Genomic DNA, 19,206 nt, shown 5'->3' on the forward strand with positions numbered 1-19,206 from the left:
AATAGTGCCCTTAATCTCTGCTTTCCTCAAGGTACATATATAAATAAATTCTTTGATTCTTTGATTTTTTTTTTTTTAAACTAATCTGTTGAAGGTGTTTTGATTCTCAGTTGTTCATGGAAGAACTTGAGAGAAGTTTTCAAATAAAATATTAAACCCAGAAAGATAAAATTAGTTTTGGTTTTGAAAAATACTGTTGCTTTATGTAAGAAGACCAAAAACATACAGTTTTGTTTTTCTTCATCTGAAAGTTAGTATTCTTACTGTATATCTAAAATTATTTTCTGTGTACCCAGTATGTCTGGATTTGGAATGAACAGAAATCAGGCATTTGGAATGAATAACTCCTTATCAAGTAACATTTTTAATGGAACAGGTAAGCTTATTCTGAGCTAGTACCCTATAAAATTATGGTAGCTTTCAGAAATATAAAGCAGTTCAACATACTGATCTTTAAATGTAATAGGACTTTTGTACTATGTTAAATGATAAAATTTTGTGAGAAATTTACAGGACTGGGTTCTAACTTATTGAGCATTTTAGAGATTTTAAATAAAATTTTTCACTCAGTATGGTATTATCATATTATAATTTGTGTTACAACATCAGGGATTATTTTCCTATTACCCAAACTTAAACCTTGTCTATATTTATGCCTCAGAACGTTTCTGATCCTCAGCCCTGTAACTGTGAAAACTATAAATTAAACTAAATATTTATTGAGTGTCAGTTATGTCTTGCTGAACTTTGGTAAAGGAGGCAAAGGTGGGTACTAGAACATTCTGGCTATAAAGACCCAAATTGAAGAGAACCTTTAATAGAACACTTTAATTTTTTTTTAGTAGTTGTAATAATACTAATTTTGGCATTTAACTCTTACCAATTTTTTTTATTAATGTGCAAAATTTGAAATTAAGTTGTGTGGCAAACCAATACTGATTTTGACAATAAAAAAATTCCTGCAGTCTTATTTTGTTTCTTTTATCAACTGCTTGAAACAGAAGAGAACAGGAAGTTTTGTTGCTATTTTGCTTCAGGTTTCACCCTCTTCACCCTTCCCTTCAGACCTTTTCCTGAGAAGGGAAGTAAAGGATGTTGTTATGATCATAGGAGAAAAAATCGTAAAGGACTATTGAGAAAGAAAGATATGTAAAGGAAGTGTAAGGTGAAAGACTGATGAGTGAAATGGAGTATATGAAGATACACAAGAGAAGATTTAATAAGAAAATGTCATTTGTGGCTATGGACTACTATTAATTTTCAAATGTTAATGTATGCTCAGTAGCATAGATTGATGAAACAAAGTTAAAATTTGAAAAATTCGAAATTTTAGCATTTGTGTATGGTAGTTTTATATTAAAGGTGTGAAAATAAGTACTATTTCCCATTGTCTCTTCAATGTAGTTTTTCCCTACTAGAATGTCTCTGAAATCTGGCTGCATTTTGTAGTGTAGATTTTATTTTCATAAGTGAAACATAAAGTAACTGTGTATCTGACAGTGCCATCTTAGGTTATGAATTAAAGTTGTAGACAGATGATTTTTAAATTTTATTTTAAGTATATTTTATATTAGAAAAAATGTTTCCAACTTTTAATTTAAAAATACAAATTTTGAGGGTTTAACAACTATTTTTTCTCATAATATATGACATTTTAAAAATTATTCTTAGAGAACCTAAAGATGTGTATTAAAAGTTAATGTGTCTGAAGTTTATAACTAATTTGTAATTAATTAATTCAAGAGATTATTTTATAAATTGAAACAGTATATACATTTTTAATTTCATAATCTTGTTTATTTGGTACAATTTTTTTAATTCCAAGTTCATAAACTGCAGTGTTTTAAAATAATGGGTATGAATGATCTATCTTTTACCCTTATGATTTTAAATTACAATTTATCTTGGAATGTTAATAGTCTACTCTTTTTTTAAAAAATCAACAAAGTAATATTTTTGATATTATATTTGCTTTTTGAATTTTTTTATGATGAAATTTAAAGGAAAATAAAAATTAGTTGGAAAACAAGGCAAAAAATCGAAAATGGTTATAAAACTTAATGAAACAAAGGTTACAGAAAAGCTATAGTGCAAGCTAAAACCAAGGCAGAAAATTAAGTTCTTCAAAATTAAGAATACAAAGTTATAAGAATGCTAAGTTGAGAAGAAATTAGGAGATGACTAAAATATGCAAAGTAGAGAAGTTCGGTTAAATTTTAATTTTTAAAGGAAGCAAACTGATTTTTTTTTAAATAAACAAAACTAAATGTTATTTTTTTAATATATATTTATTGAATGCCTACTGTGTAATAGGTAATATAAACTTGTGGGCTTCATATCATATTCCTGTTTCCTATCCACTTAGCAGATACGAGTACCTACTCCTCCTTATATTACACCCTACCTTCAGTACACACACACCCACACACACCCACGTACAAATAGGGTATAGGGCAGAAGTCTTTGACTTCTACTTTACTTGGGGGCGGGGAGAGGTTTTTGCTATAGGGCATGTACGCTCGCCAGCCAGAGAGAGACAGAGAGACAGAAAGTGAGAAATCACCCCCCGGGGGGGGAATGATCACACCATAATCCCTTCTCCTCCTAAGATTTTGGGCACACATGCACACGCGCCCAACGTGAGTTTTAAAGCCGCCGGGTCCAGGACTCAAACCACAGTCGACTACATGGGAGTCCAGCAACATAGCCATTATGCTAACTACTGGTCTCTCTACTTTACTTCTTCAGCCATGTACAGATTGAACTGCTATGGTCACATGTGTATACTGACAATCCAAGCATTCTATATAAAATCCTCATCTGGATATAATGAAAAGAGCAGTTATATCATGATAGTCTCTCTTTTGTTGGTTAAATAAGTTATAATTTTAGCTTGCCATCTTCCTCAGGGTAAATAACATACCATGTTCCTCCTTATTGTCTATCTTAAGGCTCTAGTATTTGGGCCTTTTTTTAAAGGATTATTTTATTTAACTTTATTTATTTTAATTTTACCAGAGAAGAGCAGAGAGAGCGAGTGAGAAAGAAAAAAGCAAGAAAGCAAGCCTCCAGGTCCAGGACTCGAACCATAGTTGGCCATGTTGGAGTCCAGTACCATTTAACCACTATGCCATCTGCTGGCCCTGATTTGGGACTTTTTTATTATGTACATTTCATATTTCTTTTCTTACATGTTCATGAAATTCTTTGACATGAATTCAATCCACCTAGTACCTTTGGAGCACCTAATAGACCTACTGTAGTGCTGTATATTTAGGAACAAGGCACTGTCATTTCAAATTTTACTATGGTTGATTTTTGTAATCTCTTATAAAATATTTATGCAATCAGTAACTACTGTTCTTTCTCATTTAGATGGAAGTGAAAATGTGACAGGATTGGACCTTTCAGATTTTCCAGCATTAGCAGACCGAAACAGAAGGGAAGGAAGTGGTAACCCAACTCCATTAATAAACCCCTTGGCTGGAAGAGCTCCTTATGGTAATTAAGTTTTTAATGATAACCAGTGGAAACTTTGCATTGTGTGCACACACACACACACGCACATGTATATACATGCGTATATGCATATATGTTTGTGTTTTCTAATCAGTTAGTGTAACTTTGTCAAAATTGATACATGAAAAGTTATTTTTCTCAGAAACACTATGATAGCAGGATGCATGGGAAAATTCTATCCAGAAACCCAAAAGGAAGTTTTGGTATTCAGAAGTTATTCTCTTTGGCATTTCTGCCTTGGTTCACCTTAAATGATTTATTTTGTGTCCTGCCTTTTCTCTCCTTAATTGAGTACACATTTTTCAAAAGAATACAGTCTCAGTGAATAGTAATGACTAGCTACATGTTCAAGATGTTTGTCTAAGCCAAGGTTTCTTAACTTGCACACTGTTGATATTTGGGCCAAGTAATTATTTGTAAAGAGTGGGCATGGGTGGATATCCTATTATATAGAATATTTAGCAACATTCCTGGCCTGGACCTACTAGGTGTCAGTAGTACTCTTTTAAAAACTGCATGCCCCAGTGCGACAAACATAGATATTTGCAGATTCTAGCAAATAGTCCCTGATAAAAAATTGCTCTGTTAAGAACTATTGCCCATGGGTCATGTATAGTTTATGTAGACTCTTGTTCACAATCTGCTTCATCACTCCTTCCACTGTCTCTTGGTTAATAGAGGCTAAATAAAAATAAAGGGGGGCAAATATATGCATAAACATTATAACAATTTAGACATGAAAATTCTGTGACAGTGTATAGCCATACTCTTTTTTACCCAAACATAGTTGTTTCCTTTGGAAAATCTGATAGAGACCAATAACAAAGCAGTAGACTTTGGAAAGTTCAGTTCATCAGTTATTCTAAATTAGAATTAATATTTTTCCCATCTTTCAACCAAAATAATTTCTGTACCTTCAAAAATATGAATATGAATATAAATAACAATATGTAAAGAAGGGAAAAATTATTATTCATATTCTAAAGTTTCCAAATTACTCTTCCAAAAATAACACAAAGTGATCTGCCCTGGAAGTTGAGAACCTCGCTACTTGATTCTGAGTTCCGACTCTAATGTTTTTAACCTTTCCTCATAGGTCCATTTTTTCATCCCTTTAATCATTCCCGTTGCTCTCCTTGGACCATCTCTAGTTTCTCCATATCGTTCTTGAATTGTGGAGCCCCAAACTGGATATTGTTCTCCAATAAGGGCCCGACTTATGCCAAGTATAGTGGGAGGATTATATCCCAGTTCTTGCATGTTTTACATCTATAACATGGAGTCCAAGAAAATCTGAAATAATATGGAGTTGTTTTATAATTGATTGCAATTTTCTCATTCTGTAAGTCACTTTTAAGTAGAATACTGACATATTTTAAATTTTATTTTGTTCATTTGTACTTTGACAATTAATGGTGTTTATAATATCTAGTCAAATACTTAAACCAAGCTTTTAAACCAAAATTTTAATAATTATTACCAATAGCAAATCATATTTTTAGGTACCTACGTACGACATTAGAGTTACAAGATTACCACTTATTTCCCTTGTATTATTTTGTATGATGAGTTATTAGTTAGCACATCAAAATTCAGTTCTTCATTGTTATCCTGAGTATGTTATCCTGAATACTAATTTTTTGAAGTATGTTTTCATATCATTAAAAAAAATTTTTTTGGGTGTGTTATTATGAGGAAAGTCTATTTTTTATCACCTGAAGCAAAATATCATAAATCTCAATTGCAATTAAATCTCAATTGCAATTTTCTGGATTATTTTCATTACATAGTTGGAATGGTAACAAAACCAGCAAATGAGCAATCCCAGGACTTCTCAATACACAATGAAGATTTTCCAGCATTACCTGGTTCCAGTTATAAGGATCCAACGTCAAGTAATGATGACAGTAAATCTGTAAGTAACTGAGAATTGTGTATGTGAGTGATTTAGTTTCTTCCCTTCAGATTTCTCTTATATTAATGGTTACTCACTAAATATTATGACAAAGCTGTTTATCTTGAATATCTGTAATAATCTAACTTCTGAAGAATGTGGAAAAGCTTTATAACTTAGAAGATAGCCTATTTTTTTCCTATTTCATATAGGTTTGCAAATTTCTGTTGAACTTCTCAGAGTTAATTTAGACTTTTATTGTAGTCCCTGTCAGCTGGATCCCATGAAGTTTGATAATATAGCCTTCTAAGGAGCTGTGTTTTTCTTGAGTAAGTTTTCTCCTTGAAGAATCTTTATACACATTTTTAATACCTGTGTTGATTCAGCCAACTCAGCTTCCTCTTTCTGACTTAGCAAATGTGTTTATTTCTTCCACATTTCACTGAAAATAGCTTTTTGTGTGTGTGTGTGAGACGAGATTTTTATGTATTGTTAAAATAGTTGATAAAGAAGATTGTTGGGTAAGAATTAAAATAAGTATGAATTTTAAGTCCATATGATCTAATTTATCTTGGAGGTTGCTTTGGTGATATCCTAGGTAATATACTATGTTTAGTTTCTTTTTTAAATGAAAGCATTCAAGAGTTGTAACTTCAAATGAATCCCAAACCAGAGGAAGAGAGATGATAATTTTTGTTACTGAAGACCTAAGATAAATTATATTTTTCTGCGATTTCTTGACCTTTAAGTACTCAAATGTAGTATAGGATTTATTTGCCTACCATTGGACAGTTACGGAAACCAAATTTTCATTTAGAACTTGAAAACAGGTAATAATTTACTACCAGTTTAATAAAGAGTGAATAGCAAGGCATTAATATGTGAACTTAAATTTGTGCATTCAACAAATTTTAATGTTACATTTAATTTTTTTTATGCTAGAATTTGAATACATCTGGCAAGACAACTTCAAGTACAGATGGACCCAAATTCCCTGGAGATAAAAGTTCAACAACACAAAATAATAACCAGCAGAAAAAAGGGATCCAGGTGTTACCTGATGGTGGGACTTTACAAATATGTCAAAGATCATTTTAGAACGCATTTTCTTCACTTTTTCTCAAAAATAAAAATGATTGTTTTTTCTTACCTAGGTCGGGTTACTAACATTCCTCAAGGGATGGTGACGGACCAATTTGGAATGATTGGCCTGTTAACATTTATCAGGGCAGCAGAGACAGACCCAGGAATGGTACATCTTGCATTAGGAAGCGACTTAACAACACTAGGCCTCAATTTGAACTCTCCTGAGTAAGTTTTTTTCTTTTGTTTCAAATTTGTATACTTCCAGTTTTCAATCTCATGTCATGAATTTATATCATTGGCTGCCAATCACTATTGCTGTTATCTGCTAACTCTTCGGGTCATTCACTATGCTATTACCTCCTGAATCACTGTCATTCCTTAGTATTTTTTATCTTATAATTTGACAGTTTTCCCGTAACATATGCTCTTTCCAAAATCCTAGTATGTCAACTCCTTGAATTTCTTTCCTCCAAAAATCTTCTCCACAATGCTTCCATGGTTTTATTTCAACTTTACTAAGAAGGGTGAAAGCAGTTAGAAGAAGAGAACATCCACACAGTCTTGCTACGTAATCAACCTACCTGCTACCATCTGTGCCACCTTACTCTTTTCTTCCATGCTATAACTAGATAATTCATGCTTTCTACTTAAAACCTCTCTTGAAAACTCAGGGACATGACTAACGGTCTTATACATTTTGTTAAATAATTTCCATCAGCATAAACTGTTTTATCATCTAAAAAAAAAATTAAAAACCACCGTGTGTGTGTGCATGCACATAAGTGTGATGCGTGCACACAAGATTTCCAGATATTGCAGTCCTCCTGCCGTAGCATCTGAGTAGCTGGGACTATAGGGTGGGTGTCAGCATGCCTGGGTTTTAGAGTATGCTGGGAATTAAACCCATATCGGCCAATGTGTGCTACTGCGTGTCCCATTTCTTTATTCCCCTTTGAAACAAAAGTATTCAAAACTCATCTCCATTTCTCCAGTTTGTTTTCTCCCATTCTCTGTTAAACTTAGTCAGGGTTCTGGTAATTACTAATTAATTTCTGGCTACATAAATGAGAATGTAATTTAACTTGGGGCTACTGTCTTGATAAATTTAAAGCATTCTTAGTTGAGGTCAGTTGAAAGAAAATTATAAATGATTTTTTAATATATATATTCGATATATTATTTAACCTCTGTTATAAGAATACTAAAGGAAGTCCTTTTATTGTATTTTTCTCTCTTACTCCACTCACACACATATCTTTATTCCACTTGCCTGTTCTATGAGTCAAAGTAAACCCAAGAAAGGGAATTAGAAGCAATGGTGCTAGTTTTATATTTAAAGTCTTTGTTTTACCCTATTTTCTTAAAATAAATTAGAACTCTTACATTCTGCTTTGGACTTAAATTTTTTTTCCCCCTTATTCAGAAATCTCTATCCCAAATTTGCATCACCGTGGGCATCTTCACCTTGTCGACCTCAAGACATAGGTAGGAAAATCTATTTGTATTCAGACCTTTTAAAAAGATATTTTAAACTGAGAATCAGTTAATAAGGCTCTTTTCATTTTATTATCCAGACTTCCATGTTCCATCTGAGTACTTAACGAACATTCACATTAGGGATAAGGTGAGTGTAGTTTATTATTCTACTCAGTCAGCATGAATTTATTTTTCAGGTGTCATTTTTCAATTTAGACAGCATAATATTTTGGAATTATTAGCAACAGTCTCAAGGGTATGTTTTTGTAAGTCCATTTAGTTATATATAATAATTTTATTTCTCTGTTTATAATCTTAATATTTTGATAGTGTCCTGGATAATACTTTAAAAGCAACGTTTGGAGTGGTAAAATATTTGTTACTAGTACGAATGTACAGAGCATACCACAATTGGTGCAAATAAACTAACTTAGAAAATTTGATAAATTTTTCTTGTGATATTCTCATTTCATGCCCTTATCAATAAGAGGTTTTCTTTTATGGTAGTACAGATACAGTATTTTTAATGGAACAATACATATGTAAAAACCGTTTATGACTTTGGACTTTTACTCTATTATTTTCCATTTTTTAATTGCCTAAAAGTCTAGTTATAAACTAATTATTAACAAAAGACTACAACTTTAATCTCTCTTTGTATAATTAAAGAAGGAAAGTGACAAATTTTGCTTTTGGGAAAGAAGTAACAGTTCATTTTTGTTACAGAATGCATAATGATATCTAAATTATCGTAGCTTTGTGAAAAGATATAATTTCGTGAAAAATATTTGTTATGCATATGTGTATATAATACATATGTAGATATATATGTATGCATTTGTAATTATGCATGCTCTGTGTGTGTGTGTGTGTGTGTGTGTGTGTGTGTGTGTGAGTGTGTGTATTCTGAGTCTGTGCCATACAGTTGTGTGGTCAAGTTGGTATTGATGTAGGAAGGCAAGTAAAGGGTTGTATGTCTTTTAATACTTGAATAAATGGAAGGCAAACTATGGGAAGTAGAGAGGTCTCGTGATACTCTCTGTCCATGGATTGAGTAATTTGCTGCCACCTCCACTATAGTGCTCTTTTGCTTCAGTTACCTAAGTGTTTCAAAGCTTTCTTAGTCCAATTTGAGAAATACCTCTTGTATTTCTCAGAAAGTTCATGGAGAATGCATTTCAAAATGATTTCTAGAATATTTTGCACTAAAATCATACTTTTAAATCGATTTTATTCTGAGTCTGTGCCATACAGTTGTGTGGTCAAGTTGGTATTGATGTAGGAAGGCAAGTAAAGGGTTGTATGTCTTTTAATACTTGAATAAATGGAAGGCAAACTATGGGAAGTAGAGAGGTCTCGTGATACTCTCTGTCCATGGATTGAGTAATTTGCTGCCACCTCCACTATAGTGCTCTTTTGCTTCAGTTACCTAAGTGTTTCAAAGCTTTCTTAGTCCAATTTGAGAAATACCTCTTGTATTTCTCAGAAAGTTCATGGAGAATGCATTTCAAAATGATTTCTAGAATATTTTGCACTAAAATCATACTTTTAAATCGATTTTCCACAGAATTTTGAAGTCACCACATACTGATTTAGGAGAATTTATTGCATTGGGGAATGCTGTCAAAATGGGGATAACATCAATGGAAAGAGAAATTACATTCAAAGAACACATAATAGCCAAACATTTAGATATTAGATCACATAAAGAGATAAAGATGTTTTTATCTTGGGGAGTTTTTAAGGTTATTGTATTGTGAGAATTTGGGACAGTAGAACTCCATCTGTATTGTATAGTTTCATAGGCAGCTATATTTTTCTATTTTGTGGAAGGGAGATGTAAAGTAATCATCTTTCAGTCATCCGTCTAAGCAAAATAAAGAGCTATCTCTGTGATTTTGCACTCACCATCTGTGGTTTGCTGAAAACATACAGCAAACTGGTTTGTGAGTCACTGTCAGATATAGATTCAGTGAACATTTCTTATAAGCCTCTGTGTATCTGGCACTATACAAGGCTTTTTCATATACCTTTATGCATTTCATTTCACTTTCTTAGTAATAACTCTTAGGTATCAATATCCACATTTTATAGTTAGTGCTCAGAGGTATTAAATAACTTGAACATGTCATGTTTGTAATAGAAGTAAGACTTGAATGTTAAATTCTACATTTCTGATCACAGTGTTCTAGTATTGACACATTAGCTATTAATAAATCTTTGGAGTGACAGTCAGTATTTCTTCTTTGGAAGTTTTTATTTACCTTTTTTTCTATTAGCATATCAAGTACATGTAGTAATTGTTAAATAGTTTTATTTATTTAAAATTGAATAAGGAAACACCATTTTACAATTACAACTACCCATCTCTGGAATTATGTAATGGAATTATTTGCTATAAAGTGACAGTTTCTGTTTATCCTTCCATTGATAATTTAGTGATACTAATCATGTATCAGGATTTTCAAATATTTTTTGCATTTCAGAATAATTTATTTTTCTTTTCCAGTTGGCTGCAATAAAACTTGGTCGATACGGGGAAGACCTTCTCTTCTATCTCTATTACATGAACGGAGGCGATGTATTACAACTTTTAGCTGCAGTAGAGCTGTATGTTCAAGTTATTTTAATTACTTTTGTATTATGGTTTTTGACCATTCTGAAAACTTGTTTTTATCTTTTTAAATGATGATGGCTTCAAATTTCTTTCTTCTACTTTTTTTTCTTTACCTTAGGGAGAAGTCATTGGTGAGAGACAGACAGAGATAGTGTTTTTTTGAAGAGTCTTGCCATGTTGCAGTCCTCTTACCCCCCACCTCCTAATTAACTAGCATTATGGGCACTCATAGTCACATCTACTGCATACAAGTTGTCACAGGAAATGAATCCAGGCCTCCCATGGTGCTTCCAGCCTCCAGAGCAGAGATGTTATCTATATTATCTATGTGTCAATAGGGTTGTGTTTTTTATTCTTTGTTTTTGTTTTTTTTTAATAGATTTTTGCTATAGGGCATGTGCACTCTCCAGAGAAACAGAAAGCGAGAAATCACCCCTGAGGAGGGATGGCCCTGCCACAGTCCCTTCTCCATTCTCCTCTTGGGACTCCATTCTCCTCTGGGTGCACACGCACCCAGCATGAGTTAAGCCACTGGGTCTGGGACTTGAACCGCATTCGACTACATGGGAGTTCAGTGATATAACTGTTGCACCGTCTGTTGCCCCCAGTTTCTTTATTTTTAAATGGAAATAATTTCTTCATCAAGTAGTTTGAGTTATTTTTATATTTACTAAAATTAATTTCATTTAGATTAAAACCATATATTACCATGGTTTATAATCACTCTACATAAAGGGAATTTTAAACTTAAACAACATTAAATTTGTAATAAAACAGAATCAGCTTACTTGTTGAATCTAAGTTTCATAATATATGAATGATAAGATTGGCTTTATGACTGTGGTTTTTGCTCTTTATAGAAATATATATATAATAATTATACCTGGAATTTCACTTTTTTAAAAATTGTGTGTGTGTTTATAATTTGCCAGAGGGTTTGTGTGCTCACTGTAGAGAAAGGAGGAGGGAAAAAATAAAAGAAAGCACCCCCAGGGGTGGTCACAACACAATCCCTTCTCCATTTCCTTCACCTTTGTAGATTTGGGGCACACATGTTCATGCACCTAGCAGGTTTTGCAAGCCTCACAGGGTCCAAGACTCTAACTGTATAGTCGACAATGTGGGATCCAGCTACCTTAATCATCACATCACTATGGCCTGAATTTCGTCATTTAATAACGTCTATTTCATATTATATAGTCAGGGCACTGCATATTTGTTGTATGTTTCAAAGTACTGATAAAATCTATGTTCATTATCAGCAGTCTGTTGACTAATTTGAGTAGAAGTTAATGTAAATAAGTTGATTCATTAGATACTTTTTTCCTAAGCATTTGTTTTTGCCTGATAGGCGAAGAATAAAAGTTTTGTGATTTCTCATATGTCCAATTGATAACATGTTTTGTTACCACTAGACTATTCTTTGTATCATGATACTGTAGAATTAATGGTTAGTAAAAATTTCTGACCTTAAGATTGGGAGACCTTTTGTCAGGTTTAAGAATTTTATAGTGTTCCTAATAACATTTCTGTAAATAACCTTGACTTAGATACGTTACTAGGTTGATAATGAATTGCTTTGTTTTTTATTTCTCAGTTGAGAAGACTTATTTTTTCCATGTTTTCCTCATTTTTGTAAGATAGGATTGTTACCTTTCTTTAATTTCATCTTTAATAAATAAATGTATTTAGTAACTCATTCATCTCCAGTTTCCATCTCATATCTTATTTAGGTCTAAAAACTACCTCAGTGTTTGTAGGAAAACATTTATTTACATGAAGGTTTATTTTTGTGAAGCTTGAGCTCCTTTGAATGTTACTTCTCCAATTTATAAGTGGTGCAAATCCTCACTGACTATTGCATGAATTCTAATGGATATTCTCTTAGCTTTTGAGAATTTGGAATTAATGAGATTTCAATAAAATAAAGTAATACAATCATTAAAATATTTCAAAATGGGTATTTTATTTTCAATACAGTTATAAAATTATGTTAGTTTAAATAGTTAATTCAAATAGATTTTGCATTAATATTTAGTTCCTTACCAGATAATATAAGTGGTTGTGGTTTTTGTTTGTTGGGATAAATATCTCAATTTCTTTCACATATTAAAGGCAGGAAAGGGGTTAAGTTTCTGGAATGCGTTATCTTTATTTAGTCTGTCTGAGAATTTATCACATTGCCCATAGAATTTTAAAAATCTCATTTTTTTGCCTAAAAATTTCTTCAATTAAATAAAAATGTATATGTTAATTACAGACTGTACTTTCTGAACAAATTGAATTATATTTATTTCAGTAAGGATATATTTAAAGCACCCTTTTTTATAAAATTATTTTTTCTGAGAAAGGTTTTACAAACAAAAATTAATTACCTTTTTTCTTTTAAAAATTGAAGTTTTAACCGTGATTGGAGATACCACAAAGAAGAACGAGTATGGATTACCAGGGCACCAGGCATGGAACCAACAATGAAAACCAATACATATGAGAGGGGAACATACTACTTCTTTGACTGTCTTAACTGGAGGAAAGTAGCTAAGGTATATTTTTTTCCCTGTGCACATGTATAAACCTAGATTTAATAATGCCCTCTTCTATCTATTTATTTGTTACCTAAGCATCTAAGTTAGTAATGTGCCTGATATCTGCCAACTCTTTTATCTCCATATTCTTGGCTTGATTTTAACTCTTTAAGACTGTGTCCCAAATGGTTCATTTCACTAATAGTTAAGAAAATTATTAAACTTGGTGAGAGATTTTGTACTTTTACACAAGCCTTGGTAATTTGAAATATTTTTGTATCTACAGAATTACAAAATAAAGATAACCTCTTGCAATCTCAGTCATGAATTTTTATATTATTGTTACCTTAAGTTAAGCAAGTATGAGTTTTTCCTAAAAGCCGTATGTAAACAGGCTTTTTACATTTTCACTCACCTCATGACAGATGCCTGAATTTTTATTTGCAGATCATGTAAAGGAAGAACATTGCAGGCATTAGCCATGACTATTCCATGACTACTGTGCTAAATACCAGGGAGAAATGGGCTGTGAAAAATGTCCATTGTTTTGCTCTTGCAACTTTCCTTACAAAAATGCTCTTACTGTCCCATGTGCAAAATTTCCATCAGTGTCAGTGCAAATTTCATATTTGTGTTTAGTACTTTGTACTTAGTCTGCTAGTAGACATTATTTGATTTCACAACTCCAGAATTTTTCTTAATGAATTTTTCTTCAGTGATTGGTAGGATTGTGAAGTAGAGCCTGTTTTGTTTGCTTTAAAGAAATGTAAACAGAAGAAAAATATTTTTGATAATTAGTACTTTGAACAACTTTCTAGTCATTAGTTTGGGCTTTTGTCTTTTGAATCTGCTTTATTACACTGATTTTTTTTTAAAGTTAAGACATTTTAAGACAGTGCACAATATTTACTAGGTAATTATCACAAAAATATCCCAAGAATATTTCATATAAAACTTGGGACAGGGTTGGCTGACTCAGTGGGTTAGTGGATAAGGTAGCCTGATGTCACATGGCCAACTCTGTGGTTTTAGTCCCAGTCTTGACAATTTGAAAAATGCCAGGCACGTGTGTGTGTGTGTGTGTATGTGTGTGTGCCTAAAGTGTCAAAAGAAGGGGGAGATAGAGAAGGAGTGTGGCCTGACCATTCCTCAGAGGGGATGCTTTCTCCCTTTCCCTGTCCCTGTGGCTCTGGTCAGCACATAGCCTCTCCAGAAAAATTCAAAAAACAATACCAAAACCAAAGAAACCTTGGAAAAAGAAATAGGAAGATTAGCCTAACAAAAAAAAAAAAAAAAAAAAACACCAAAATAAGATTCACCCAATACATCTTTTTTTTTATTTTTTTTTTAGGTGTTTCTCAGTGGAACTGTCTTTACTTCTCAGAACAAACCCATGTACTGTATACTACATTTATTTTGACCATTCTAAAATGAATATCTTGGTTTCAAAAGATATATCCATAGCTTAATATTTTGGTTAAATAGAAGTAATTAGTTAAAAATATTATGTGAGACATTGTATATGTTACCTATTCTTTAAGTATAAAGTGTGTATATGTAATATAATACAGTATAAAGCCATAGTCATTGTATCATAGATTTTAATTCCTGCTTCTATTCTTTGACCATATGCAGTTTTCTTTCTGTGCCTATTCCCTTTTTAGCAAAATTGAGACAATATTTTTCCTTAGGTCAGCATGGAGATTAAATGACATACGTACACACACATACACACTCGGTTACAGCACTTAGCACGTACTAGGTGTTTGATATCTGATAGTATTCATGGTAGTTTGTTGCTTCTTTTAGATGTATTAAATTATGATGATATATTATGATAACGATGATGTTTAATAGAAGAAATCATTGAATAGTTTTGACTGGGTCTTACCACATGGGAATCTCTCCCATCCCAGCCTCCAAATTAAGTTAGGATTACAGGAGTGTGCCATTATACCCAGCTTGTTAAGTTTGGTGTGGGACCCAGATCCAGGCCTCTCGAGGCTGGGCCTGTTGCTGTTTTTTCGTTTTTTAATCACTATTATTATAGTAACTACTATTCAAAGTTGGAAAAATTGTAGCTATTATTAAGTTAACTCATTGATTCTGAAACTTTGGCTTGCATCATAATTAGCTGAGTGACCTCTTAAATACACAGATTGCTGGGCCATACCTTCATTGTTTCAGATTTAGTAAGTCTGCTACTAGAGCCTGAGAATTTGTATTTTTAGCAAGCTCCCAAATGATGCCAATAATGATACTAGTTCTGGGCCAGGGCCATACCTTAACAACCCTCTGGATTAAGTAATATACCAAAGGAAAGAAGAAATATATTTTGATAGGGAAAGTATATTAATAAGTAAAGTTTTCTCCATTCAATTTGAAACTTTTTGGACAATGTCATTGTAACTTAGTCCAAATATATGTATGCAAAAAGGAATAATGCTTGTAGTACATAGGTATAGAATTTTAGTTAGATATATGTATGAGAAAATCAGCTTCTGTGATAAAATCAGTTTTTATAATAAAGTTAAATATCCAGAAACAACTTAAACATTAAAATAGGACTTAATGGGCTGACCCTGTAGTACTGTGATTAAGCATGGTACAGGGAGGAAGCCAGATCCCCACATGGACCATTGTGGTTTGAATCTCAGCCTCTGCATCCGGGTGGATGTGCTCATATGCCCTAAATCCTGATGTAGTGGAGAAGCAAGGATAGAGATGTTACCACCCCTCACTGGAAGTGCTTTCTCTCTCTCTCTCTCTCTGGCATATGCATATGCCCCTAATAGAGTTTTTTAAATATACATATGATGTAGGACTGCTATACTTTCCCACTGAAGCAATTCTCAGCGAAATAAATTTCATTCAAAGAAAAGTTTACTTATCTGAAATGCATACTTATAATTATATGCTATGAATAATTAAAATACATTTGGGGGGGGGAGAGGTTTTTGCTATAGGACACGTGGGCTCGCTGGAAGGACAGAGAGAGAGAAAGCGAGAAATCACCCCCCAGGGGGGATGGCCACGCCACAACCCCTTCGGGATCTTGGGCATGCACGCACACATGCCCGGCATGAGTTTTAAGCCACCGGGTCCAGGACGCGAACCGCTGTCAACTACATGGGAGTCCAGTGACATAGCCATTACGCTAACTGCTGGTCCCTGCACTGGTACTTTTTACACGTATTTTTTTTTTTTTAGTCATGAAAACAAGCAGAATTGTTGGTTTCTGTCAGGAGCTCACCTCTTGGTTATATTTAAAATACAGGCTCGTGGTACCAGTAGTTAGTGTAATGGCTATGTCGCTGGACTCCCACGTAGCCGACCGCGGTTCGACTCCTGGACCTGGTGGCTAAAACTCACACCGGGTGCGTGTGCGTGTGTGCCCAAGATCCCGAGAGGAAAACGGAGCAGGGATTGCAGCGTGGCCATTCCCTTTGGGCGATTTCTTGCTTTCTGTCTCTCTGCCTTTCTGGTAAGCACACGTGCCCCATAGCAAGAACCTCCCAGCCTCAAAAAAAAAAAAAATGCAGGTTCGTGAACTTAAAACTTTTAAGTTGTTTGTATTATGGTCACAGAATAAGTTTTTCACAATTTTTTTTTTAGAGGCTTTTGCCTTAAGGAACATGTGCTTGCTGGACAGAGACAGACAAACATAGCTATAGGGAAAGTGAGAACTCACCCCCAAGGAGGGATGGCCATGCAGAAATGCCTTCACTTCCATTCTCCTCCTGGGTTCTTGGGCACATACTGTGGGAGTCCAGCTACATAACCACTGTGCCATCTGCTGGTCCCTTTTACAATTTATTTTTTTAAGAATTTTTTATTTGATTTATTATTATTTTTTAATTTGGCCAGAGAGCGAGAGATAGCAAGCCATCAGGTCTGGGCCTCATACCCTGGTCAGCCATGTTGGGAGTCCAGTGTCCCAATCACACGACACCTGCCAGCCTCCCCTTTCACTATAGTTTTAAAGGATTTGTGTGTTCAGTCCCATTCCAGAAATTTGATTCGTAATTAATAAATTTGTGTTCTATGCATAATGTATGTATTAACAGATCTTTATTGTGGATGTGATATACTGTTCACAGGTAAAAATATATTAAATAGCTTCCATGCATCATAATTCTGCAATATTAATTAGTATTTTAATTACTAGCTTGATATAATCTTGGTGTCGTTGAAAGATATTGAACTGATCTAGACCATAATCTTGGTCACTGTTTTCAATATCTTCTATGATCCGCTTTTCCTTTTTTAGAATCATTGAATATCAGAAAATTGTAATATTAAGGAAGGAATAAGGTGATTTAAAATCAGAAGTATTTCTTTACCCCTTAAAATTTTTGTTACTTTAAGTTCTAGGATTCAATCCATTATTTATTTACAGAATTTCCTCTAAACCAATAATGTATATATAGAAAAATTTGGTATTTTAGTGGCTTATCTTACCTTTATGTATACTTAATTTAGTAGGCCATGATGTCCTTTGTAATTTTGCTAGAGTTGAATATATCTCACTAATTTAAAATTTGTAGTGATTCAGGGAACCAGTGGTTAGCGTAATGGCTATGTTGTTGGACTCCCACGTAGTCGACCGCCGTTCGTGTCCCGGACCCGGTGGCTTAAAACTCACGCCGGGCGCGTGTGTGTGCATGCCCAGGATCCCGAGAGGAGAATGGAGGAGAAGGGATTGCGGCGTGACCATCCCCTCTGTGGGGTGATTTCTCACTTTCTATCTCTCTGTCTCTCTCTGTCTGTCCGGAGAGCGCATGCGCCCTATAGCAAAAAACCTCTCCAAAAAAAAAAAAAAATTGTAGTGATTCAGATAGTCTGTATAGTCTTAATCAGTAGAATTTTTAAAATGATTTCTTCCATAGTAAATTTTTACATGATGGTAGGTTGCCCTAATACCAACTGCTTTCTCAAATTAAAGACAAGAATTTAAGGATTCTTTTAGGCTGGATTCACCTTATGAATCTAACAGTTAAGGATTCTTTTAGCTTAGATTCACCTTATGAATCTAACAGGATTTCTGATTTTTTTATATCACAGTTTGTATAAATGTGATATTTTTTCAATAATTTCCTTGGTACATATTATTATATCCTTGTACTTTAATTAGTAATATACACTTTTGTTCAAAAAATATTTTTTTTGGGGGGGAGAGGTTTTTGCTAGAGGGCACGTGCACTCACCAGACAGACAGAGAGAGACAAAGAGACAGAAAGCGAGAAATCACCCCCCAGGGGGATTGGCCACGCCACAATCCCTTCTCCTCTGTTCTCCTCTCCAGATCTTGACATGCATGCACATGTGTCCAGAGTGAGTTTTAAGCCACCAGGTCGGGGACGCAAACTGCAGTCGACTGTGGGAGTCCAGCGACATAGCCATTATGCTAACTGCTGGTCCCCAAAAAATATTTCTAAAAATTAATTAGCCTTGGTACTTTCTTAAAATTTAAATGAATATGTATTCATTATTATGGTTAAGAGGAAGCTGATTTTTTGTTTTTGGGGTTTTTTTGTTGGTTTTTACTTTGCTATAGAGCATGTACACTTGTGGTTGAGAGAGACAAAGATAAAAAGAGGGAAAGTCAGAAAGCAGTCCCCATGGGGAATGATCATGCCACATTCTCCTCGTCTCCATTCTCAGGACTTTGGGCACTCATGCACATACATGTATTTTCTTCAGGCCGCCTGGTCTGGCCTGGGACTCATATCTCACAGGTGACCATGTGGGATCCAGGTATCTTAACTAAGCACCACACCACTGAAAGCTATTATTTTTTGAGAATCTGAGAAAATATTGCTGTGTACGCTTCTCTATAATTAGATCACTGATGGCATTAGTGATTTTTTTTTATTTTATTTTTTATTTATTTATTTTTTTTTTGAGAGGTTTTCGCTATAGGGCGCGTGCGCTCGCCAGACAGACAGAGAGAGACATAGAGACAGAAAGCGAGAAATCACCCCCCAGGGGGGATGGTCACGCCGCAATCCCTTCTCCTCCATTCTCCTCTCGGGATCTTGGGCACGCACGCACACGCGCCCGGCGTGAGATTTAAGCCACCGGGTCCG

At 34.0% G+C, this 19,206-nt stretch overlaps 1 protein-coding gene across 7 annotated transcripts in view; it reads left to right on the top strand.

The window, feature by feature from the left end:
• CNOT2 (CCR4-NOT transcription complex subunit 2) overlaps positions 1–19,206 on the top strand; it is a 119,116-nt gene that overhangs the window by 95,217 nt on the left and 4,693 nt on the right. For 6 of the 7 annotated variants that reach the window (XM_006146175.3, XM_027770922.1, XM_006146174.2 and 3 more), the window contains 9 exons: positions 297–376; positions 3,376–3,501; positions 5,310–5,434; positions 6,356–6,476; positions 6,568–6,724; positions 7,923–7,984; positions 8,074–8,123; positions 10,485–10,585; positions 12,991–13,135. In XM_006146175.3, coding sequence (XP_006146237.1) covers positions 297–376; positions 3,376–3,501; positions 5,310–5,434; positions 6,356–6,476; positions 6,568–6,724; positions 7,923–7,984; positions 8,074–8,123; positions 10,485–10,585; positions 12,991–13,135 — 967 coding nt within the window. Of the gene's footprint in view, positions 1–296; positions 377–3,375; positions 3,502–5,309; positions 5,435–6,355; positions 6,477–6,567; positions 6,725–7,922; positions 7,985–8,073; positions 8,124–10,484; positions 10,586–12,990; positions 13,136–14,468; positions 14,513–19,206 lie in introns of all 7 variants that reach the window. The other variant, XM_027770919.1, reaches the window with a different exon arrangement.

The sequence above is a fragment of the Tupaia chinensis genome, unplaced genomic scaffold, assembly GCF_000334495.1.
Source record: "Tupaia chinensis unplaced genomic scaffold, TupChi_1.0 Scaffold000168_1, whole genome shotgun sequence".
Classification (NCBI taxonomy): domain Eukaryota; kingdom Metazoa; phylum Chordata; class Mammalia; order Scandentia; family Tupaiidae; genus Tupaia; species Tupaia belangeri.